General features: G+C 41.6%; 1 protein-coding gene across 8 annotated transcripts in view; it reads left to right on the top strand.

Annotated features, from left to right (window-relative positions):
• The window catches only part of LOC131445993 (disabled homolog 2-interacting protein-like), a 152,654-nt gene that overhangs the window by 88,064 nt on the left and 38,080 nt on the right, over positions 1-26,510 (top strand). For 6 of the 8 annotated variants that reach the window (XM_058616835.1, XM_058616837.1, XM_058616836.1 and 3 more), the window contains one exon: positions 24,141-24,294. In XM_058616835.1, coding sequence (XP_058472818.1) covers positions 24,141-24,294 — 154 coding nt within the window. Of the gene's footprint in view, positions 1-5,391; positions 5,682-11,937; positions 12,063-24,140; positions 24,295-26,510 lie in introns of those variants that run through there. The other 2 variants (XM_058616843.1, XM_058616842.1) reach the window with 2 other exon arrangements.

Below are 26,510 nucleotides of genomic sequence, written 5' to 3'. Positions count from 1 at the left end.
ATGTGGTAGCATATGAGAAGTAGGAGTAACTGCATACATTCAAGGAATAGGTAATGACTTTATAGGATGTCTTAAGAATTATGTTCCCAACTGTTTTTTGCCATTAGACAGCCCCGGCTTAAGTTTGTCAACAGCTCACTTCCCACACCAGAGTCCTATTGAGAAAATCAGGGATTTTACTGCTGCCTCCATCTGTACATTTAGATATAAATGATTCTTTGACTCCACTATCAAATGAGGCAGCATTAATTCTGCAGCTTCTGTGTCCCCACAATCTTAAAACACAGCTTATCTCAATGGTCTCTGGTGTGCCTTGTCCAAACTACCGTTTCCAGCATGAAAAGCAGTCTAATAGATAAATGATCTTATCTTATTTTAATTCTAAAGATATTGAAGACTTAAGCAGATATAGATTTTTATCAGGAGAGCCGTTTGTTCCGCTGTTTGGAACTCTGTCTTGAAGAAGGGAGGGTTTTGTTTCATATTTCCGGTACGTTGAGATAATCTATAAGAGACCAGAGTCTCAAATTTCTGCAGCTTCATTACCCTAATCCTTGCCTGTGTTTTTGGGCATGAGATGATCTAATTCAAGTATGGCACGTACACGTATCCGCCCCGGCACCTATAAAGTCACACAGGCTATGCTTCGCTACAGGTAAAAATGGCCCTGAATGTTACTGTGTAATGTAGTCAAATATTTGTGCAAACAGGCTCGTAAAGATAAAGCAATCAGCTGACTGTACTGTACGTCACACTTTTATTACCTCACACAACCCAGAGCACTTCACTTTCTGACAGTGTTCTGGGCATAAAATATATATATATATATATATATACATATATGTATGTATGTATATATTAATTTAGGCATTAAAGTGAAAAACCACTGCACAGTAAAATGACTTCACTTGTGTGAGGTTCAGGGTCAGCTTCACGCAGTATTCTTGCAACTGACCAGCACCTACATAGTTTTATTTTTTTTGTTGTTTTTTTTTAGCTTTGCAACTTGGTTTGATATCACGTCTTAGATTGTGATTCAGCTGCGATGACGTGCAGTCACTTCCTGGTGCAGTATGCGTCATCAACCACCACTTACTCAGCCTTTTCCAGATGCTGCCACATCAAAGTCAGGCTGTCATGGTATTAAAAAAATAAAAGAAAGTAACTTTTTTCTTTTCTTTGTATGCTTAAACATATAAATTGTCCATACATCTACTGCACTTCAACAATTATTGAATAATGTGGGCACATCTACTGTCATCCATCATTCTTTTTTTTGATAAATAATGAGTCATGCCCTGTAAATAAATGATATCGATCTGCCGGGTCTATTGTAACAGCAGCGCGGCTCCTCTTGTGCAGCCTGACCTACTTATAAGCACACATTTTAGCACCAAGGTGTCAAGCTGTGTGTTTTATATAGCGCTCCATCTGAGCACAAGAACAGGTCATCAGAGCCACCGCTTTAAAGTCAAAGGACCATTTGAGTTCACGGGACACTCGCCCGTCACTTTCATTTACACTTACCTTTGCAAGACGAGCGTCATGACAGAACATTTGTTGCCACAGTCTGGGCTCAGTCACAATCCATCAGTTGGATTCCTGCAGTGTGATGCCAGCCATTGCATTCCATACTGATGGCAGACCATTGCACTGTATTGCATTGCTTACTACATGGGGAATTGTAAATTAAGAGAAAAACACTGAATTGGTGGAGAGATGGGATGGTGCCAGACAGATAAGTGTATCTTTTTTTCTTCTTTTTTTTTGTTGAAAACATTTACAAGAAAAAAGCTTGTGTTCTTGGAGTGCTGTCATTCTGAACTTGATTGTGCCTGGGTCAGATGTTCAGCTTCTCATTGTGCTTCAACAAACTCCTTCAAATAGCTCCCTGCAATCAGACCGCACTTGTGGCCTCTCCGTCGGACAAAAAGCATGTTATTTGTTTCTTGTTATGATACATTTAACGAGTTGTGAGCATGTCAATCTTGACAGGTTTGTTGTTGCACTGAGTGCGGGAGACAGAAGTGCTGCTGCCGCGTCAATGTCAAAACGGTATATTTTCATCTTAATGCACCAGAGTCATTTGTTGGTGTTTCGAAAGAGATACGTTTACATACACTCACGACTCACTTTAATTAGGTGCTCACTATACCTAATAAAGTGGCAAGAGTGGCATCCTGTGTGGTCGTAGCACATTCAGGGATGTTCTTCTTCATACCTTGAGTGAATCTTGCCTTTGAATCAGTCTCACCGTTCTCGTCTGACTTCTAAGGCATAGAGAATTGCAGCTCACTGGATGTTTTCTCTTTTTTCGGACCATTCTCTGTCAGTCCTTGAGGTGAGCGTGTGTGTGTAAAACTCTTAGAAGATCAGCAGTTTCTGAAATACTTAGACCAGTCCATCCGTCTCCCAACAGCCATGCCATGTTTAAAGCCACTTAAAATCATCTTTCTTCACCAATTCTGATGCTTGGTTTGAACCTCGTTGTTTGATATTTGCATTTACAAGCAGTCGAGCCGGTGTAACGGGTGTGTAATTCTGCACTTGCAGGTAGTTTGAATAGACAACTTTCCGTAGTTAAATTAAATTACAAGATCAGCTTTCACTCCTGTAATTACACATGCTGCTTCAACTTGACATTAGCTCATTCATCAAGGTGATGTCATGGAGCAGCCACATTTCCCTTTATGGCTTTTGCATGTGTCTGTGTTTTATGATATTTGAATCCAAAGACAGGCTCATACATACAAAGTTGTGTCGTTAAAAAGAAATGTAGATTATGGACAACATAACCCGTCAGAGCACCATCTCAGTGATTGTAGATGGAGTATTAATGCTGGCGGTGGTGATGGAAGTGGTGTTTAAATGTTGGCATCGGCTGCAGGAGCTGGAAGCAGCGTGTTACAGGTGCAGCTAATCCAACTGATTAGCGGTTGGCTCGTGTGTGGGAAGTGAGAAGAGGGGTAGCTGTAGGTTTATCTAATTGGATTAAGTGAACCAGAAAAGAGTTGCTTCCTTGATTTTAAACTGATCGGATGATAGAGGGGGAATAATAAATAAAATATCAGAATGGACAGGAGCCCAGCGGCATTGCTTGAGAGTAAGCTGGTAATGAAGAAGAAGAAGAAGCATCGCTGATTAAACATTCATTAAGCTGAATTAAGAAATAAAAATTTAAAAAAAAATCTTCGAAAGCAGCCACACGTCACATGTTTCCATCGCAATGATGAGAGTGGGCAAGGTTTGCATCAGTCCTCACTCCTTCTTATAGTTTAATTCCGCCGTATTTTTGTTTTTTATATCATATGCCAATCACATGCACACAAATCAGTCTACGTTTAAGATTACCAAAATGGACTATAAATAATTTATGTCTAGTTTTTTTTTTAAAGTGAAATTTATACTCCTATAGATTTGTTTTGTGGGTAAATGTATTAGGCACTGCTGGTCCGAGCTGGCACAGCTGTTTTTACAAGCACCAATAAATTTACGGAGTCACATTCTCTCACCTCCATCGAGTCACACGTTCATTTACTCTTTGCTTTAAGTGTGTATTTCATCCTGGAGTAAACCTATCAAAGAGGACCATAGTATTGAAACATAGCATTCCACCCCCCCACAGCCATTGATTGCTGCCCAGTTTGCACCGGATTGCACCTGACATGGTTCTCGCCGTAAGAATGAATAATTGATCAACAACACACAACAACAGGCTGTGGATTAAATTAAAACCGCTGTCCATAGTACAAACACTGTTACAGTTCAGGTGTTTTTTTATTATTATTCCTGTGCAGTTTTTGGAGACAGGTTCTCCTGAACCAGTAATCACTTCAATCTTTGTGACTGACATTGATGTTTTGTTGACGTCGCAGTGATTTAATGGGAATTTTAAACTAACACTGACATCTGATGTTAATAGAAACATTGGAAACTGATTGTAGCCTATTGCAATTAAAAAAAAAAACACCCTGCTGTGGTTGATGTTAACATTTGTTTTTGTAAATATGTGCACATAACCGACCTGCCCGCCTGCTTAATTGTAAGGTATGTTCTATGTATTATGTCACATGAGTCATGTTGTAAAGGTCCAGTATGTAATAGTTCCTTGCTACAGATTTTAGACAGAAAAAGATTGGAAAGATTAATGTTTAGATTAGATTAAACCGAAAGATTGGATAGTGTAAGATAGCATCTCTTGCCTCACTCCCCTTAATTTTATTTGCCCACTTAATTAGATTTTTTTTTTTTATTGAGTAGCTCATTGCTGAGAGTGAACTCCTCTTATTTTCCTGTTCCAGGAGGAAACAGATGGGAAGCTACGAGCGTTTACCTTTCAGTATTTTAGTTGTTGTAAACCCAGCAATGTTCCGATGATCTGAGCTTTTGTCCTGAGTGGGTGTGAGCGCAGTATTTGTCCACCACACCCTGTAGTGTGGTCATTTGATTTACAAGTGGGTGTGTGTGTGTGTGTGTCAAGGAGAATGAGGGGTAAGGGTGATGTCATTTTTGATGACATCATTGCAGGCGTGCAGGAAGTGCAGTAGCTGTGGTCCCGGCTCTGCACTGCTCTGCCTTATCATGTGTGTCCTGCCTGGTCTTTTATCCCCCCCCCCCAGTGCCAACTTTGGCAGTGTGTGATCTCCAGGATAAACCTCAAACTCACCCCTATTTCCACTGCCAGCTTACCAATTTGGACTCAAATTGAGCATGGCAAAGCCCTCCCACCAACATTCCAGTCTTACTACTAGCAACCCTTTGGCTGGCCCCGCTGGCCCATCTCCCTTTGCCAAAACTGAGCTCAGCATGGCCTCGACTGAGTTCACCAAGCTCGGGTCTGGTACCCCAGTCCATGCCTTCAGCTTAACAGCAGCGGTGGCAACAGAAGCAGCAACAGTAGCTGAACACCTCACGCCAGAATTGACAGGACAAAGAGCACATACTCCCTCCGGAGCAACACAAGAGGAGAGGAGGGGGGGCAGGGCCAAGCCAGGCTACGCTGCACACACATACTTGTGATCCCCCTGCACACCATATATATAGGCTCCTCCCAAAGCAGGGAAATGGAGATGGAAGGTGCAGTCAATCACCGACAGTGAGAGGGAGGGGTTTTGCCGAAGTTGGTCTGAGAGGAGGGGTGAGAAAATGCGATATATTTTCGTCATTCTTAAAATCAGAGTCAGGTTTTGCAGTTTCCTTAAACCCATTCATTCAGAGTGAATGAAACAAGAGAGAGAAGGAGAGAGAGAGAGAGTCCTGTGTCAGTGACAACACAGGAAGTAGGGCATGCTCTGTTCAGGGTGTGCGAGAGAGGGTGGGAGAAAGGAAGGAGGAGAGGGAGCAGCCAGAGAGAGAGAGAGAGAGAGAGAGAGAGAATCATAGTGCTCGTTCTCCTCCCCTTGCCTTGAAGCAGAAAGAGAAGGAGCCAGAGTGAGGAGGAGGAGGAGGAAGAGAACCACAAGTCAGGAAGAGAAGAGGCAAAGCGGCAGTCTGCAGCAGCAGCAGCAGCAGCAGCAGCAGCAGCAGGAGGGGGGTGGAAGTGGAGCTTTGCAATCGCCTCTGCCCTCATCCATCCCTGCCTCTCTATTTTTTTTTTTTTTGCCCTCTGATTCTGGCTCAGCCTTGGTTCCCCTCTCTCTCCACACGACTTTGATTGTTCTGTGGAATTCTGACAATGGCTGGTGAGTGTTATCCTGCTTTTCACATGTCACTCGCCATCCTTTGTGTGCGTACGGCTGCTTGGGTTCATGCGGTGGGAGATTGTTTATTTATTCCATTGTGAATGCGTAGCCAGTGCCACGAATAGAGACGTGTGCGTGTGGAGGACGCTTCATTGAGACTGTTTGCGCTCCCCGTCTTATGTGCCGTTTGTCTTCCAGCTGTGCCTTCGTCGTCTGTCTTCACTTTCCCTCTGTCACTAGCGATGCAGGAGAGGTTGTTCTGCTGAGCACAGGCACACTGCTCCATCCTGCGTACTTTCAGGATGCTCAGTCATTATTCTTTAATTGCTTTCAACTCCCAGAGGGGCTTCCATTCAGAATACGGTTCTTTTACGATGTGTACTTTGTCAATTTATGTGCATATAATACCTGAAAAAGACATAATAAAGAGGATGGGGTTTTATCCTCGATGGCCTGTGTGACAGAGGGCAGCCAGCTTACACAAATCAGATGACTAGGTTGTGCTGTGAGGTCAGCCACTGATTTTGGATGGCATCTTCTATCCAAGGCGGCAAATATCAGTTTAAAGATAGGTGGGTGGCCACAGGACAGAGAGTCTCAGAGAACAAGAGCATGAGTCGAAAGGCAGCCTTTGGGAAGTAAATGTTTATTTGTTGCACTCCATGAGAAGATGGGAAAGGGTTAGTCAGTAGAAATTATAGCTCCTAACAGATTTGTTAACATTTTACAGATGACGTTTCCACTCATATCCAGTTAATGCATGATAAATTTAGGGCTGGGGAATAGTTCAATGACATTGTGGTATATTATCACAATATACCATATATACTGTGAATATAAATGTATTTGATGATTGTTTCAGTATAACAAAGGTTCAATGTGAAAATCGACATTAGTCAGAATAGAAAACTTTGCGTTCCAGCTGGAGCATAAAAAATTCAGTCTCAAAATATTCCTTTTTGAGTTACTCCATTGTAATGTGTCTTCGTGACGAGACACATTAACACGCAGCACTAAGTGTTGGTAACTTGTTTGTGCCACATTGTGTGAGTTTAGTTCAACAGCTTTCACTGGAGAACAGCATTCGTTTCTCTCAGAGGTGGCTTCATGAGGAGAAAGCCTGTTTTTGGTTTAGTAAACACATAAATTATAGTTTGATGGTCTGCTTTACTACAATATGCCGCTGATATGTTTCAGTGTGGGAGCTCAGCTGGTGGTCCTCCTGATTGCAGGATGCTGTCGAGCCCTTGACAACAAAACCCTTGCTTGACATCTGCAGATTATGTCGTTATACTACAAGCATTTTGTGCCAGTCTGTGGTTGTATGCACTAACAGTGTGATTTCCCCCCCCCCCCCCCCTCCCCGCAAGCCTGGGGTACTGTGTCTGCTTGCATTCATGAGCGATTGTGTTCCCCTGCATATTAATACATGTGCACCATGTGCACATACTGTGTGTTAGTATGTGTATCTGTGTTTTCTTTGTCACAACAATTCAAAGCTTGTTTGAAACCCAGACAGGGGGGATGGCAGAGTGAGAAATAGAGGTGTGAGGTTTTTTTTGTGTCTAAAACGTGCAGTTGGAGTAAATGGGAAGCGACTGTGAGCGTGAATGTGGGATAGAGATACGATAGAAAAATAAAACGAGTGAAATAGGGTTGTCAGGATACTAGAATTGCAAGCTTATTACTGATGGGAGAATACTCAACACTCCATACATTAGATACCACAAAAATAACAAACTTTAATGTCAATGACAACATCAGTAGAATAGAACAGAAATGCTTAATATCAGTGCATATAAAAACATGAAAACACATTTGAAAAAGATACACAATATCTTGTGTCCTTCTGGTGACTTTGCAATATCATTGCATTGCTGATCAAATAGGGTTGGTAAACTAGGCTGATCAGCTTTAAACACCTTTAGATACAAGTCATTGTGTTATCCCACCAAAAAAAGAAAAAAACAACAACCTTAGAGTGAAAAAATAACATAAACAGTTTATTTTGTTGACTATTTTTTTTATTCTGGGTGACTTAATCTCTTATGTAATGTTTAGGACGCCGCTCTTAATTCCTGCCGTGGAAGTGAATAAAATAGATTTTCTGAAAGAAATACAATATGTATGTACTGCAACGCCGTGACTTTAAATACACAATATATCATAATCTATGCCTTGACAGGATCAGTGAACAAATGCAGAGCCCTCTCCAGTGTCTCTCCACCACTCCTGTCCTGACCGTCTCTCCGCGCCATACTCTGAGTGCTCTGTCTCTGTGTAATTACTCTGTCAAAGATAATCTCGGCGATGTCCATTGATTTGCTGAGAGCTGATGAAGTGGAGCAGAGGATTTGATCAGGCACATGCAAAGGGAGGGGGGAGAGGGCGACTCGCTGCCACACCCAGGGGCCACTCGAGTAGGGGTCAAAAGGTCTGCGCCACTCGGATTTGTATATCAGCAAGGATGAAGCACAGCAAGAAAGCGCTTTTGTTTTGTCTTTTTGTCTGAATTACCAATAAATAATCATGGTCCAATCTTATGAAACCCAGAATATTGAATTTGAATTAATTCAGGGTTTTTTATATCCCTCTCCAAGGCCCCCCTGCAGCACTTCCAAGGGCCACACTTACGGAAACACTGCTCTATTAAATTTCCTTTAAAGCTGTTTCACTATGGATTCTTTTCACCAGCTACTGCTTTTTTGTTACACATTAATAGTCCCTGTACTTCCTGCTTTTAAATGCAATTATTTATTAAAGCGGGGGAACAAATGTCAACATTGAATCCAGCAGCAGTGTTACTCAATAGGAGATTGTGAACATTCTGTAAAGGCCCAATAGGCTTGTATTGAGTTATCAATTTAAAGAGAATTTAGAGGCGAATTCAAATGTAGTCCCTTGAATAAAACGAAGAAAGAGGGACTCGCCGTACATTAAAATGTCTATTCCCCTTTAGGGGCTTGTATTGAGTGAGTTTAGTGCTCTAAAATTCATGATGCGTATCAGCAAGCCGGCGGAGAGACTTCCGTCTAACTTCCCATTGTGAATGAAAGAGGTTTAAAGTTGACTCCGTCAAAGACATTCAGCGACGTTATTCTAGATCTCCCATATAATCTGCCTGGGAGAGAATGAAACAGGAAGCATATGTTCATGATGGGGCAAAGTTGTTAGTTCTCTCGCCCTGAAGGCTGTTGCACAGAGTCAATAGGAGCAGCAGGAGGAGAGAGCTCTCAAGTATCAGTATGCGTCTCTTTCTGTCCTTTCTACTCGAGTACTGTGTGTTTTCTTTTACACAAACAAACGGGAAGAGCTGATGTCAATGCGCCGTCTCTTTATCTCTGCTGTGCTTCATAAATAAAATGGAAGGCAAGCTATAGGGGGTTGAGTAAAGTAGTAAAGGGAGGGAGGTCATGGATGCCTCCATCATTTCCTCTCACTCTTCTGTCTGCACTTAGGAGTAAGCTGCATCTGTATTAGTATGTATTATTATTACTGTAACTCTGGAAGTGGAAAAAGATACTTATTGAATATCACTCATTTAATATTACTATATTATTTTTGTAAATACAACCAAAAAGTGATGTACATCAATACATTTTTGAAACAATTATAAATTGTGATCCCCAACACTAATTGTCACGGGCCCTGGATACATATTACTTAGCAAGGTGTATTATTTATTATGGTATACATATATATATAATGATAACAATCAAAGTTTATTTGATTTTGTAACGTTGTAATTCTGACACTGCACACCAACACCCCAATACAACCAGAGATATTAACAGGGTATGGAATAAACTCAAATGTCCCTGACATTTTACTAACTTCCAGCATTTTGAAACATATATATATCACAGTTTAGCTGAAGTTAGTCCTCACGTACAACCCAGATCATCAAGAATTCTAATCCGTATTGCAGAATTATTAATAATCCCACCGGATGAGTCATCCGAGTGTTGAAATAAGTTCAATTTGCTCCTCTCCCTGTTTCGTCAGCGCCTCGTCTTCCCTGCCCTTCTGTAAACCTCTACTTGTCCACCATGTCTTACCGTCTCTCTCCACCATCCACCACCCACCTTCTCTGAGATGCAGACTTGTGGAAGCTTGCCTGGAATGTAAAACTGTATCCACTGATTATTTTCCTTCCCACTTCCCTCCCTCTTCTTTTACCTCTGTTTCAAGCAGGCGGTGCTTTAATAAAACAGGTTAGTAGTTTGCAGGGGAATAGCCTGTCAGAGGCTAAGGCTGTCTGGGACTGCCTCTCAGACAAACAGATAACAGAGAGAGAGAGAGAGAGAGAGAGAGAGAGAAAGGGTCCTGTCCCTCCCACCCTCTCCCACGCTCCTGCCCTGTTGCTGTCTGTTGTCGTACACTTGGCTGTTGACCTCGCACATACCCACCCACACACTCTTTGGCTGTATTTGACACGGTTCTTTCTTACAAAGTCACATTTAATACATGTCTGCATGCACCGAACGCTTCTCTGGAAACATTAACGTACACAGACACGTGACGCTGTAGGGGCCACATGACTCGCACACTCGTACACAGAGGACCATTGTTCCAAATGCACTTCCCTATAAATAATAATGAATAATTGAGACATCATTTTCGGCATTCCCCTTCAACTACGCAGATTACAAACACGCTTCCATAGATAGAAAAGCCTTATATTATATTATATTACATGTGGGAATAGCTACACTCTAAACAAGCCTTGTGAAGTATGATATTATCATGACCTAGACCAGAGGAATGAGGAAATCCCCGTGAGTGTTTAGTCTCCCAGCCTTGCCTTGGGTCCGTAGTTAACCTTTACCCAGCCATTCTCCCAAACAGCAAGGCATGCAGCTCTGTTTACTTGTGATAAGAGCAAGCAACTCTAATCCATTGCATTGGGAGGAACCAAGTGCATTAAACCCCCTCCAGTTTCACCTCCCAAATGGTATTTGAATTGTTTTTGAGCTGCACAACCTGTCCACCTACAATAGGGTTCAAAGTCCTTTCCTCTGCATGGTTTCACAATGCCCACCTTTGTTATTATGAGTAGCCGGCAACTGCAGACGTATATAGTTCCACTTAAGTCTATTGAAATAATGATGCCTGTAATTTCTACAGACTGTAGAGTGATTGAGCTGAGAAATTCTCTCCTTAAAGAGTGGAACTGGTCCAGGCCATACCGGACCAGTTTCTAAGTACTTCATGGATGACTGGCATTTCTGGGTCTTTGGCTCTTCTTTTTTTTTTTTTTTATGGAGCTCAAACATCAGCTTTAATTGAAGCATCTCGTGACAGCATATCTCAGCGGTGACATCAGTCTTCGCACAGTGGGTCGCCAGCTATGTGAAAACAACCATGTACAATACATCTGGCTGTGAATCTTCTCCCTAAACCAAGCTGTCCTAATTTTTTCCTCCTCTTCTCCCTCGCTTCCTCTCCTCTCATCTCTTTTCTTTCTTCCTTTTTTTCCTCCTTTTCTTGGAGTCCCCTCTCTCTGGCCAAGGACCCAGGATTTTCCCACAGAGCATGGTGCTGAAGGCTGGGCTATTGTTTCTTGCTTTAGGGAAGCGGGTTGGGAGGAGGAGGTGGGGGAGGCAAGCTGACTTCCTGGCTGCCAACTCTGGGTCTACATCAGTGTGAGAAAAAGCAGGGGAGACAGATCTGATGATGTGTGGAGGGAATGACTTCAGCTAGAATAAAATATAGAGCTTTGCTTCATTTCTCAGCGAGTACTGTAGCATCTAAATAACTTTGTAACAGCCTGTCAGCGTTTTCCTTGTTTGAAGAACTTTTTTGGGGGGGTTTAATTTTGTTCTTGCACCTCCATTTGGAGCAGAACTGGTGTCGTCCACCACTGTTTACAGTACCCTAGATATGTTTTTATAGGAACACACATTTTAGGCTATTATTTTGCAAATACTACTGTAATTTAGTCGTAGTTTGGTGACGAAGAACCTGCCACTGAGTACAACAAAACAGCTAAAGCGCCATTTTTTTTTAGTATACTTAATTCAGCATCAAATATTAGTTTTACACTGTAGTGTTCTTTAAAGTCTTACCTGTATAAATCCAGGCTTTATTTATCATAATACAATGTCACACTGGACTATGGGCAGGCGTGTCCTAGATAAATAAGCGCTGTCTTTTTAAATGGGATGTGGAGAGGGGTGTGTTATAGACATCCTTTGGGAGTGGTGTGGTGTAGCTTTGAGGGCAGAGGCTTCAGCCACGTTCCCAGCGACTCAGAAATAGTCAGGGAAAACACTGAGAACAGCTTCTAGTGAGGAATGCGACCGAAAGGGAATCTGTGCACTCGGGAGATCCAGCTCAAGCGAGGTTCTGCTGGACCATGTTTCACATATTCAGTAGATCGTAGGTGTCTTTTTTTTTTCTTTTCTCGCTTTAATACTTTATTCATGGGTGTGCTGGGATGGCTACAGCACAGCCGCATGCTGTGGTTTAAACAAAACCTCTGTCCCTGCATCCACCTACGGTTCACTCAGGACTGTAGATTGTGAGTTTCATCTGGTTATTTTCAGCTACATTAATGCCATAAAGCACTGTGTATGTGAGGTTTGACTCTAAGGGAAATTGCGGAGAGCTAGTTAAAAACAGATAAAGTGCAGCGCAGCTGAATAGCCGAGGGAGAACGTGCTTGAGGAAGAACTGGGATACGTTTAGACTTGAACATGAAAACTATTCACTGCCAGAGGCAATGTGTGGTTTTTAGAGTGTAAATAAGATCTCTGCATTGACAGCACGCTCTACAATTTAGAGGCACTTACATGCTGAAGCTGCCTCACCTGTCCAACTCTGATATTAGCAGAAATGCGACAAAGTGGGGAAAGGTAGCATTTGCAGAAATCATAGGCTTTATAGTTTTTTAGCCATCCAACTTTTGCCATGTTTGCGTGGGAGGAACGTCTCTTTCCTCTAGTTTTTTTCTCGCGAACTTGAGTGCTTGCCGGTTTCTTTGTCCAATGCCACAGGGATGTTTGAATATTCAGTTCAACAAGTGAAAAACACACTTCCTCGTCTCCTTGACTCTTTTGCACATGCTGCTTTCAGTGCTTTTAGCGCACATGCAGGAAAAAAATAACAACTAATTGATGTTTTGTTTTTTTCATGTGTGTCTGCCTTGTACACACACACACACACATACACACACAGACTGGCACTACATGAATGCAACATTACACACAGGAACTTCAGCACATAAGCACAGCTGCACACACCATTTCCATGACCTTGGTTTGCCTGAGTCTCAGCCACATGGTCTGAGTCATACCCACTGATATGTGACTGTCTTGCTACTCATAATCTTTTATTATTGCTGTGTAGGTCTTTGGTTCATGCGCAGTTGCACACATGCATTCCCGCAGTCGTTCTGATTAAATGGCATCGATAAGGGTCAGTCAGGAATAATGAAATTAGCCTGACTCAAAGTAAAAGATGTATTTGTGACTTAATTGTGTGGCAAGTTTATCCATTAATAGCTTTTCTTTTGCAGTGCAATGCTTTTTTTCCCCTTCAATTCTCTAGCAAAGTCGGTAAAGAGCAAACCTTTCTAACACCTCATCACCCTTCAGGATTCAACAGGAAAGAGAGCGGGATGGCCAGAAGCCAGAAGATAAGTCAGTTAATTGTGCGACACCGGCCAGTTTTAATACTCATGCATTAACACTTTAATCTTTGCTTCCATCTTCAGTCCCATTATTTTTGGTCTTTTACTGCAGAATTAATGAGTGTGTTAAGTGGTTAAGGTATTCTTAATTAAAAAGTGAAAAGTAAAGTTTTGATTTTAGCGCCGCGGCTCAGCCCTTACCTGTCAGTGTTATTTATCGGCGCCTTTAAAGTGGACTGAGTACTGAGAACGACGTAATACTTATCAGAAACGCAGACAGATCGGGTCTGTGATTCATTCAGGGATCATTTATTTCCTCGCAGCTTGGACGAAAGCTGTAATATATTGTTGTGCTGTATACTTAGACATATGTTAATGAATTGACCCTCACTTATTCATATTTTCCGCGTTCATTTTGATCTTACACATTCAATTGATGCACAGTGCGTCATCATCAGCACAAATCAATAGAGTAAAAGTATATCATATTGATTTGTGGTTCATTTCCCTTCGCTTGCTGATGAAATAATCATTATTTGACCCTTGACACCATTCCTGCCACTCATTGTGTTGATTTTGTAGGTTAAACACGCCCACTGTTGACCTACCCAACCGGGAAAATTGAAATCATGAAGTTATGAAACAGAGAACGAGGAGCACACAAAAGCTTTTCACATTCATTTCTCCCTTTTAAGTCATACTTTTATTGGACATATTTTTATATATCCACTTATGCATATATTTATCATATTAAACGTGTGCCCAGTCAATCAAACCACAGACTGTAACTGAAGTGTTGATACAAAATGACCATAATAATTATGAGGATAACAAACAAAAAGTAAGAAAGAAATCACATTGGCCTTTTTCAGGACTAGTAGTCCTAATGGAGACCAAAACCTAGTCCTAATATGACAGAACCTCATTTTCTGAGGAAGTGGTTGAGTTTACGGCTAACATTGGAATTGTGGTAAGGTTAAGTTTAGGGTTAGGCATTAACTGGTTATGGTTAAGATTAGCGATAAGGCCTTGGGTTGGCTTGTCCAAATGAATGGAAGTCAATGCAAGTCTTAAAATGGATGGATATATGAGCATGTGTGTGTGAGTAATGACATTATTTCAGTATCTTAGAGTCATGAGACAGTGGAGTGCGACCAGGCTGTGTCACTTAAACCATATTCAATCACTGTGGGGTTTTTTTCCACGTTATATAAATCACATTGTTTAAATCAGTGCAACAGTCCCTACATTGGTAAATTCCCAGTAGGCTATCCGTCATTAGTATGACATTTGACCTCTGCCCTTTCACCTTAGCTGCTATTTAAGGAGTCACTCATTAGTGCGACCTTTGACCTCAGTATTATTTCTCTGTCAGTACAATGTGTTGGTTGACCTATTTAGACTCCCAGTCTAATTACTGTGAATGAAGCTCTGGACAACACCCACAAACCCATATACACTTACACATACCATAGATTTTCTTTCTTTCTTTTTTAATTTTTTTTTATTTACTTAATGATTTGTTTTATTTTGTTATACATAGAAATCATGCCAAGCCCAAGTGGATTTGCAAGTGGGCTGGCTATTGATAAAAAAGAGGGGTTTTTTTTACACTGGGAATGTTAATTTAGTCAGAATTCACTTCAAATGCACCTGGCTTTTTATCAGCTTCTGCTCTGATTGACAGTTGTGAGAATGTAAGACAGGGCAGAACACACTTAATACTTTTCCTTCCGCCTTATTTGCAATTGCATTTTGGCAGTGATGCAATTCTAGGTACATTTTTGTCGCAACACTACTAAGACACATATTGCACATCTTTCTCCTGTTCATGAATGTTTTTGGCAAATCTTCCTGTACAACTTGGGGCATCGCTCAGTATTCTATATTTAATCTTTCTATATTTTATCACCGACTTAAAATTGTCCACTTGCTGTTGAGTTGAGAATGAGGGACCAAAGTAACATTGTATCTAAGCTCTATTGCATTGTTGTAAGTGTTTGTGATGCAGGAAAACACCACAGGACAGATCAACCACGGGTGATGGAAATGGTGCTTATCACCTGTTTTTAGCAGGTTCACCCGTGTTTAAAAATCCCAGACACAACCAATTTCAGTGTGACATTTAAAAGGCGTGTAAGTTTCGGTGTAGAAAAGCCCACTCTAGGATTTATTTAGATAGTGCTTCTACCCCTTTTTCTAAAAAAACTTTCACTTTCGATATCTGGCAGTTATTCAACCGTTTAGGAATACGGTACAGAGAAGCTTGACGCGGTTATCTTGTCTGTGATTGGACGGTCGTTACACAGAAGTCCTGAGGGCTACCGTAATTACAAGTCTATGGGTGCACAGCTCTATTTCTCTGCTTTCCAGTATCCATCCATCTATCTTTCACCACGTTATTCTCTACATGAGGGTCATGCGAGGTGCTGTGCCAATCTCAGCTGACATACTGTAGCTGGATTGGACCGGTCACCAGTCCATCATTTTTGAATTTTCTAGCTATCGCAAACAGTAACAGGAGTTACGGTAATGAGAAGTACGCATGCCAAATCCTGCTGCGCGATGACGGGATTGGTAAAAGAAGGGTTAAAACTATCCTGGGAAGAACAAATATGTAAAGAGGACGTACATGTGTCACATCCTGCAGAGCCTGACTCAGAATAATCAGAATAATACTCTTGTGGAAAAACAAAAACAGTTCTCACAGACTGCTGCAGGTAACTGACAAGCTGTGTTTTGCAGCTGCTGTAGTGTGATCATCGTTGTCCAGTAGTTCACAGGCAGCTGTTCAGTTCTCTGTCACTCAGCACATGACCCTCAGAGCCAAACCCCAACCAGCGCTGCTCCGGAGCAGCTCTGCATTGCTGCATATCGGTCCCCCACAGTGAGTGTCCTAGCAGATGTTACACTGAATTACCTCCCAGCCTAGCAGGGAGGCTGTTCTCTCACTGTAATCAAGCTGTGCATGCTTGTGTGTGTATGTGTGTGTGTGTGTGTTACCAGACAGCCTGGCTCGGTGACTGCGTTAGCTCTTCCAACAGTTGTTCTCCAAACCACCTGATCTCAGTTAGCGGCCAGCTTTTCCCACAGTAAAGAGTGTCTGCCAGTATTCTGAGTCAGGCGTCCCTGCAGACTCCTAAAAAGGGGGCCTGGTAAAGCTGATTATATAGGAGATACCAAAAACTCAAGCTAACTCCCTCCTCCCCTGTATGTGTGTCTTTACTGAGAATGGGTGTGTTGCGTGTTTGCATGTGTCTCATTCTTGTCTGTAAGAGCTTCCTTCCTGCCTGTAAATAAAAGGACATCTTTGTGTGGAGCTGTTCGGTCCTCTTCAGTAGCTCAAACTTATTTTTCTTGACAAAAGTGGTCGCACTTTAGCATCAGTTTTATTTATCCACTCTTTTCTTGCTGTGATGATCCCTGGGGCAGTGTCTCTATTTTCCCTTTCTCTGCCTCCTTCACAGTATAATCTCTCTTTTGTCTTGTGTGCATTAGACCGCCGGCTGTGCAAGGCCAGCACAGGTGCTGCGAAGCACTAATGCGTCGGATGACAATGTACATTTTCGCTTTTTTTTTTCTTCCCTCCCCTTTTACAATCATTGCTATTGCTTTAATGGCCATATGGTGGAGCCCGTTCCGGATTTCCTGAAGGAGGCATCTTTGATAAGGAGTGTCAGTTTAGATGTGATGTGCACTAACTTTCCCAATGAAGTTTATTGGTACAGAGAATGGCGGTGGGCCCGTCACACAAGCGCCAACTCGCTTCAACTTCAAACTCTGCGTTTTGTCTCCAGAGATCATTCTGTCTGTGCTGCTCTGTGTCTTCCTTTGACAGTAAATGAGGCTCGCTCTGCTGTTCTCTTCACCGGGCCTTTCAGACGTCCTGATTGGACTTTGGGCTCCAAAGCCTGGAGCCTCGTGTGAGCTGTTCCGCTCACACGTGCACTGTTCTGCACCAGTAGCATCTGACAGAATCGTCCGCTCCTCTTTCATTCACCTCCTCCTGACTACCCTTCCCTCACTCTCTTGCTGTGAGCCATATGTTTGATCCGCTGTCTTTATTCTCCTGTCAGCGAGCGGCCAGCTGTTCTTGTGCTTCTGTGCAGATGACATTTGACAGCTGGCAGGGTGAAAACATATATTTTCCAAAAATCTAAATGCCACTGCGCTGCTGAATAACATAGAAGACAAGGAAATAAATCTGACTGCGGCAAGAGTCTAACTTGCTCTCTGAGCCGATAGCGCCTCATTACTCAGTGTATTGAGAAAGATTAACCACATCTGCTTGGATCAAATGAGCAATCAGCCTGTGACAGAGAACTCTGCAGTGTGACAGACAGTTGTTTCGTCGCAGCCTGTGGTCCTTTCCACTGAGTCAGCTCCAAAGCAGTGGGAATAATGGACACTTTATTGTGCGGGGCTTGATGCATGAATGATGGCGTATCTGTCGGGTCGCCTGTCTCTGCAGTGCGTGCGTTTCATAATCAACCTTGAACAATTACCGCGCGATTGTGTGCTCACGGCAGGAGTTCCGCTGTTAACAGGGATGTTTTCTGCTTCGGTGCTTGAATCGTGGCTCAGGTGTAGCGGAGTGGTCAGCGTTGTTGGCCGGCTGGAGCTGTGCGGTTCCAGCTCTGTGTTACACGGTGAGCCAGCTGTTAGGAGAATCCTAGAGGGACTAATTTCATCAACATTTTACGGCCTCACCTCGAGGATGTGATTAAACCACGCGCATAACCAATCATATCATTATCTCTCTCAATTTATTTATCCCAGATCAAATATAGGTTGAAGTATGGAATTAGATTCGTGTCAATGTTTTCAAACAACACTTTTCATGTAGCAAACAACACTTTTTTAAGAAACAAAAATAAAACATTTGATTTAATCATTCAAAAATATTGTATTTTATTTTTTGAAAATACACTTTGATTTGTTCTTGGTGCTGTGTTTGACCGTGGGCGGGCCTGAGGAAAGGTGCCTGCTGATTGGCTACCGAGTTTTGGAGCGAAGTAGTCACAGGCTTAGAGTCGCTGTCCATCCGGAACTCGTACTCCCCAAGTTTTCCCCATCGACATCCAACAAAATAATTGTAATTATCTAACTTTAGATACGAACTTTAGATTCTTAACTTTAGACACTTACAATTATTTTGTTCCAGACAGACTGACTCCAAGCCTGTGACTACTTCAGGTCCGTTGAGCTATGGCTCCAAAACTCAGTCGCCAATCAGCAGGCAGCTTCCAAAGGCCTGCCCATGGTCAGAATAGTCAGAAAAAACCTGGTGCAAAGAACAAATATTTTCAAGCAAATGTATTTTCAAACAATAAAGTACAATATTTTTTTAAATCAATATTTGCTTCTTAAAAAGTATTGTTTGAAAATATTGACACAAATCTAATTCCATATTGAAGCGGATGTTTTGTTGCACATGGAGTCGCGGTGATTTATGGAAGTGTTCATTGTCATCTCCACAATCTATGCTTTTCATCGATGGGCTTGCATAGGAGATAACTGTATTGTACGGCCACCACAGAGCACATATTTATACTTCTGGAGAAATAACTACATGCATGGCTCCGACAAAGATGTAATGCTAATGTACAAACTGAGGCACAGGCTAATGATTTACATCATTTTCATATTCAAGCCGTCCACTGCGCCCGTATGCCCTGCAGGGAAGCATCAACATTCATTATGTTCCATTACTTATTTATTCATTTTTTTCCCCTTCAATTCTATTTATGTAGCTGACACTTAGGTGTGAAGTGACTTATACTTATTCCATATAAAGGCACTAGAGTTTTTAGCAATCTAATCTCTCATCCTTTATACGTTTTTGCCCAGCTCTACTCGTTGATATAGATCCCTGTTGGCACACGGGTTTCGTGTTTGTTTGGTAGAGTGCATTATTTACAACTAATCGCTGTGCCAGTCTTCAAATGGGGAGTGTATTGATTGTTGTGGATGTTGGTCTCATAGCAAAGCGAAATGCTGCGTGTGTTTCCGCTGTTTGCGCAGGGAGACTTAACATCAGGTCTGGCATTAACAAGGGCAGGGAAGTATTTTGTTTTTTAAAGGTTTTGTCAGAGGCTTAACTGTGGTGGTTGATCATGACTGAATAGCAGCATGATTTTAAAGAGCAACAAAAATTAGGTATTGTGTGAAGATTAACAACACTTCATATGTACTGCAACATGTTGTTGTCTATTGCTAAAGCAACCCATGAGGACGCAGACTTTCAAAGCCCTGTTATTTGGAGCCGCACTACATTAATTCAGCCTATTTTGAACCATCAGTACAAATATAGTCCCTTGTGGGGCAGCCAGTCAGCCAATGAGTCCGTGTTAGACGTCTAAGTGCTCTGACGCCTATAGGCCCAAAGTTTTTAGACTATATCAGATCCCAGACAGGCTATCAGATGAACTCTTTACAGGATGCAGAGACAAAGCACACTGGGTGCAGCCCCAGAAACACTCAGAATCCATTACACTGCTCTGCCTTCTCTGGCGCTTACTCTTAACTAAGTTTCTATTGAACCTCAGCAGGGCACAGTGCATTTAGGGTTCTGATAAGTGTTGCCCTGATGCAGTGTTCTAAATTCCTATAAAGTGAATGGGCATTGACATCACCAGCCAACTATGTATTCTAGTAATGAAAATCCAAAAAGATCAAAGGCAACTTTGATCCACTTTATTTAACAGGGTTTTTTTGCATTTGCCATTTACAGACATGTTCAGCCGTCAACCACCTGCTCATTTCAAACTGTTTGGAAGTCAGAGGACAAGGGATCCATAGTTGTTATTGCTATGTTTTTAGTAAGTGTTTTTCAAGGAATTTGGTAAGTAACAGAACAAAAGGCAGAGAATAATATAGATGAACTAAATGTCAACATCTGCAGTTTGGGGGCTTTGTTTGTGTCATCTCCTTCTCTGACACTATAACCCCTGATAAACAAAATACCCCAGGTTGCATGTGAATCAATCAGGGACTACTTTCAAATCACCAGGCAGAGGTGACTTGTGTCCGATATCTTTTTTGCAGTAAACTCAGATCTGATCTTGTTTTAGGGCCGTGTCCTCACGTCAATCCCGACTTTCAAATCACATTTGTCGCTTCAATATGTCCAATATGTGGCCAGGCAACATGAATTAGATATATGCCATATCAGAAGCCACGCGGCTATTTGCCTCTACACACGTGCTGAGCATCGCTGTCATCGACCAACACTGCCGAGTGCTCAGGAGAACCAAACACATATGTTTGGGTTTGAAACAATGTCGCTGATACATAGCCAGATGTTCAGATGACTCAAAACAATTATATATATTGTAGATATGATAAGGACAGTGCTGTTCTCAGCATCATTACAGAGCCAGATTTATGGCCCTACCTTCTCATTGTATTTTTCTACAGGTCTTTACATCATTCAGTCGGTGTGGGAAATCTTCCCAACTCTCAGAGACCTGTGTTTCCCCTGCATGGCATCCAAAATATTGTCAGAATTGAGCCCAGAGGACCGAGCGAGACAGGTTGTTTGGTAGCCAGGAGAGGACAAGGGAGATAAACAGAAGTAAACAGATGGAAAGAACAGTGAAGGAAGAGAGTATAATGGAAAGTCGTGTACCAAGGAAACTGCCTTGCATAAACTCATCCTCCCCCCCACACACACCTCAGGTAAACACTGAATAACAGAAAGAGGAGAGAGGAGGAGGCTTAGTATTGGAGGTCTGTCAAGGACGAAGGACAGTGGCTGAGAATAGATGATGCTGGGGGGAGGGGGGGGGACCAAAGAAGACGAGGACAGAAGGCTCAGCTTATAATGCTGGAATTATTTGGTGAAGACGACACGAGCAGCGCGTCACTGTGCGTGAAACAGAAGTTATGAGCAGCAGATTTCACATGACAGACACTCTTTCATTGTCATGATTAGAAAGCGGCCTACGACTCGGCTGTAAATTACACGTTACAGTACAACATAATACAGTGACATACAGATGAAAGCCAGCATTATTATTCATCAATTCATACTCCCACCATTTCCACTGACACTAATGTTCCCGGAATATGATATGCCGAGAAAAAGAAGGAAGATTACAATGTATAATCTTTGTTTTTTTTTACAGGAATAAAGCTTTGATGCTTCCCCACAGCTATGGCTAAATGTGGCTAAATATTAGAAATGTACCGTATATGTAACACATTTGATAGTACTGGCTCCTGATGCTAAACATCATCCTGCAGGATTTGAGATTATGAACGTTAAGTTTCCATCCCTTCCTGTCTCTAAACACACAAGTGTCTGTGGTTATTTGACTTGCTCGCTCTTCTGCCCAGTACCCAGTCAGCCAATCACAAAACAGAGCTAGGTGCAAACATATTTCCACTGCAGCTGTGGAAAATGCGTGTGATCTCCGGAAATTTGGATTCTCATATATGTATGTTGTGTTTTTTCCTCTCGTGTTTGCAAATGAAATGTGCGGCGACAAAGGGAGAGAGCGAGAGAGTAAGAAATGAAACAGGGAAGGGGGGCATCATATGATTATAAATATTTCACAGTGCTGGTTTGACAACAAAGCTGTCTGACAGCTCCAAGGGCTGCATGCGGTTGCTAATCTGTGATTATGGCTGCTGTATTTTGTCCTGGATTGCTCTCCTTCGATTCCACAGCAGAGATGTGCACACACAGTGGCTCACACACATGCATGAGATTAGCAGTGTAAGCACTCCACTGAGGGCATTATTGAAAAAAAAGAAATTCTCTTCCATTACACCAGCAATTGACCCTGTATCCTCCTCATCCTGCCAGTGTCTGGGTGTCAGACCCGTCGTGTATCTACAGCAGCCCCGACACACAAAAACCAGCAAGAGCATGCGTTTCGTGTTTTGAAGCAAAAGCTTAATATGCAAACAAAGGCGAGCAACATCCTTTCTGGGAGGCAAAGGCCACCGTAGTTCCCTGACATGCAAGGGGAAAGCGGGGGGGTGGACAGAGAAGTCGTCTGTTTGTTGCAGTCTCTGCAATCTCACCATGAGATGTCACTAATTCTCACTCACTGGGCCTCAATAAAGGCTCAGTAAAGTTTGTTATAATTGAGTGAAGCTAAATAATGTGAATTACTAGCATATAGACACCTCATGGAGACATATTTACTCATTCCTGGTGACAGTCACTCTCTAACTCTTCTCAAAACACAGAAAGTAGGGCGACATCAAACACGGCAAACAGCAGAAAGCTCTTTACTTTGTCTTCGCATATTCTTTGGTTAAAGAATGGGCCCAGAATAGGGCTTTGGGCCTGTCTTTGTGAGAACACTGAATGCTTTCTAAAGTGCTCTCTGGGCTGTTGTCACAAAATGTCTCCTCCAATGCTGGAGATGTAGAGAGTGTGTTTGTTAAAAGAAGTTCACGCACACTGTTCGTCACTGTGAAGTGTTATCACATCATGGAAATTGTGAAAGTCTGACCATTAATGATAATCAGTGATGCAAATCGCTGCTTATTTACAGTGGTTCCACTTCACCGGCGAGCTTGACTCATGTTTTTGTTTCCATTCATTCATTAATGATTTGTGTTGTAAATGAGCATTAGCATTAGCATGTCAGTTTAAACGTTGGTGCATGGACATTAGGGGCCAATTGAATGGTTCCACACTTTTTAATTTCATGCAAATAAAAATAAGTATTTGGGGAAAAACATCCAAATAGCAAATTGCAAATACTGGATTTTTAAAAAATTTTTTGATTGTTCTACTTGCTATGAAAATTAAATTAATGTGATATGCACATATTGGAAACAAATGAATTCTCATCCTTGCACTAGAACACGTGTCAAACTGGTGGCCCTCCAATCGATTGCATGCCCACCACGGTGCAAGGTGATGCAATAGAGACATAATATAAGACTAAATGTATTTGCTGGCAATATTTTTATAATAGTTATAAGACATTCGGTTGTAATCCTTGCTTTATTAAATGTATTACACTCAACATGAAATTACATATATTTAAGCTGTTTTAATCACAATTATCCTCATCATTATTTGCTAAATTTTCAATTGTGTTTTTATTGTGAATCATTTTATATCAAAACAAGCACTTTTAATGCAATTTTGTCTAATATCATAATGAATATCTTATATTGCCCACCGGCTACTAAACAGTTGTTTTTTCCACTTTTTTTCCTCTATGTCGGCCCCCGCTTGACCAGACTATATGCTCAATCATTTGAGTTTGACACCCCTGCATTAGAACATACTGTAGAGTAGTCAATATTTGTATTGTGTCGTGTTCTAGTGCTTCATCTTGTTTTATATATTGCATTTCAGCCATACTGGAGGGTCTGCAATCTCAGCCTTGTTATCTACCTTGAACTAGCTGCATTCATGATCAATCAATCATGCTTTGACCAATAGTCACATGACACATAGATATAAATATCATGCCGTTTGTCCTAATATTTGAGTGACTTACGTGACTTATGTGTTATAATGATGTAATACAATGAAAAATTACATTTGATGACCATTCTGTGTTCAAGCTTGTGGACATTCATATAGAGATGTTCCTAATAACGAGAAAACGTGTTGATAAACTGCAGTGTGCGAGCTCTTAGCCCTGTTGAGCACTGGCTGACTTTGAGGCGAGTGGAGCGTCCTCCTGTCATCACCCTTGCACTCTCTTCGTTCACACTCACCATGAATGCTCGATAGTATGTGCAGTGCATATGCTCACACACACACACACACACACACACACACACACGTCCTGTACTCAGACACTGCAGGGTGACTCAGTTCTCTGCCTCTTCTTCTCCTCTCTCAGATCTCATCTGATGCCAAGGCTGAAGGAGTCTCGCTCCCATGAGTCACTGCTCAGCCCCAGTAGCGCTGTGGAAGCCCTGGATCTAAGTATGGAGGACGAGGTTATCATCAAGCCTGTTCACAGCAGCATCCTCGGGCAGGACTACTGTTTTGAGGTGAGACGGGGCTCATGCATAAACCGCACATGCAAACACAAACACATGCATTGTACACATATATATACATTTGATGTTGCTGGAGAGCTATAGAGCTATTTGTAGCACTATTAGTTCCACAAGTATGACCCCATTCATATCTGGTCCTAGTATCCATCCCGAGCAATCCATTCATGTGCAGCTTACATTAGGTACAAGCCGGAACGCTCTCAATCCCATCCTGAATGTATCCTCAGATGTGATCACAGAAACCATATTCGGAGGTGGTTCGAGGAAGCATGTGAACGCATTCCTCAGCGGCATGAATCCAATCTATGATGTCACATTTATGTCAAAAGTCGTGAGAGCAGTAAAACATGCTCAAGAGCAAATAAGAGGGTTCAGACAGCTGCAAGTGAGGAAAAAACAACTAAATCTCGCAAGTGAAGTCACTGCTGTGTCTCTGGGGGGGTGGCTAGAGGAGGACGGTTAGTGACGGTTTGTGACGGAGAACCGGGACAGTTACGACAGCCCAGTAAGAGCCAGCTAATACGAAAATTCATATGTAATGGGAGATGTTTATCCAGAGAAGTCAGTACATGCACCCATTTTTAACACAAAATATGTAATTCAAATACTTTACACAAAACTACCAAAAGTTGGACCTGCATCAGTCAATAATATTATTAGATAACCTTATACACTAGTTTTAACGTAAAAAAAAGTGGTTTAGGTGTTTAGTTACTCTTTAAACAGTCATGACATCAGTTCAGGACACATTTTAATGCCAGGTCTGAACACAACAATCCCATTTAAGGCTGTCTGCATATGATTGGATCGTTGAAGGTGGATGTTAATACCAGGGCTTTAAAATCACGTTAATTTTTCCAGATATAAAGATAGATGTGTTACATAAGTGTCATTTCTGATAATAAAACTGTTTCATCAGTTCATAAGAAACAGCTGTTTTTGGGTGGGTTATGCGTTATGAGTCAAAACATCAATCGGTATCAATGGCTATTTATACATCAGCAATTAATCATACCATAAAGTAATGTGTAAAAGGTCACTATGTTGTGGCTTTTAGCTCATCGTTTCAGGTTTACTCGTTTGGTTTGAGGCTTATACTGATGCTAGTCTATAAAAACTCTCTTTGAACTACCTGTCCTGTATTCTGCAGCAAAAAAAAAACAAACAAAAACAAAAGGCATGTGAATAAAATGGAGCATTTACCTGCTAATGAGCCACATTTAACGCCCAGAAACTGCTGGAGACAAAAAGCCAAGTAAATATTGAACTTGCATTAATCACCCAGACAGACACGACTGGAAACGAATGCTGCAGGTGTGTAACAGGGCAGCGAGACTAACACTCACTATGACAACTTTAGAAAATAATATACAGTATCAATGTTGTGTTTGCAGTTCTTTCTGCTGCCACTTTTTTTTAAAGTTGTTTTCCGCACACTGGTATACAGAGAAGAAGCTAAAGATCAAAACTTCTGGAAACTTTTAATTAGTTTGCTTTTGGAATTCGGGTCAGCTAAGTTATGATGCTGTGCTTTGTTCCCAGCTGCAAGACCAATTTATTTTGAGTTTGCTACCAGTCTGATCTGTACCTGTAACTGGCTTTTTCTACCCAGAAACTAAGTCTACAAATAAAAATAAAAAAATCTGACTCATGCTGATCATTTCAATAGTAATCATTTCAGTCATTAGTTCTATCTTTAGTCTAAGAATGGAGAAATTCAGTTTTCTGATTACATGCAAACACATATGAAAACAAATTATACATTATTAATGTTGTTTTTATATTAAAATTCAATTTTGTCATAAGCTTCCCTTATCAAACTGACAAACACAAACAGGAAAGAAATTGAACAAATTAAAAAACTGGTGGCAAATCTATTTTATTTCTCACCAGTATCCCCTTATGTGTCTATGATGAGTGTATCATTACTGAATCTGTGAGCTTCAACTCCTCGGGGCACAACGCTAAGATGTGCAAAGGAAAGAAGAGAAGAACTCAGTATTGTATCGTGGTGCCAACTGCCATAAAATACTAAAATGAGAAAATATACCGTTAAAAGAAACTTGGACTGTGAATCAGCAACTGAGAACAACACTTCTGGAAACAGCAGCTCCTCTCACATCACTTCTGCTGATGGCCAATTATAGCCATAAGTTCAGATACAGCTCTTTAATCAAAAACGGACAAAAAAAGAAAGTACAAGTGGT

Source organism: Solea solea, chromosome 19, assembly GCF_958295425.1.
Source record: "Solea solea chromosome 19, fSolSol10.1, whole genome shotgun sequence".
In the NCBI taxonomy this organism is placed as follows: Eukaryota; Metazoa; Chordata; class Actinopteri; order Pleuronectiformes; family Soleidae; genus Solea; species Solea solea.
Note: the sequence above shows the minus strand (reverse complement) of the source record. Positions and strands in the feature narration are given on the sequence as shown.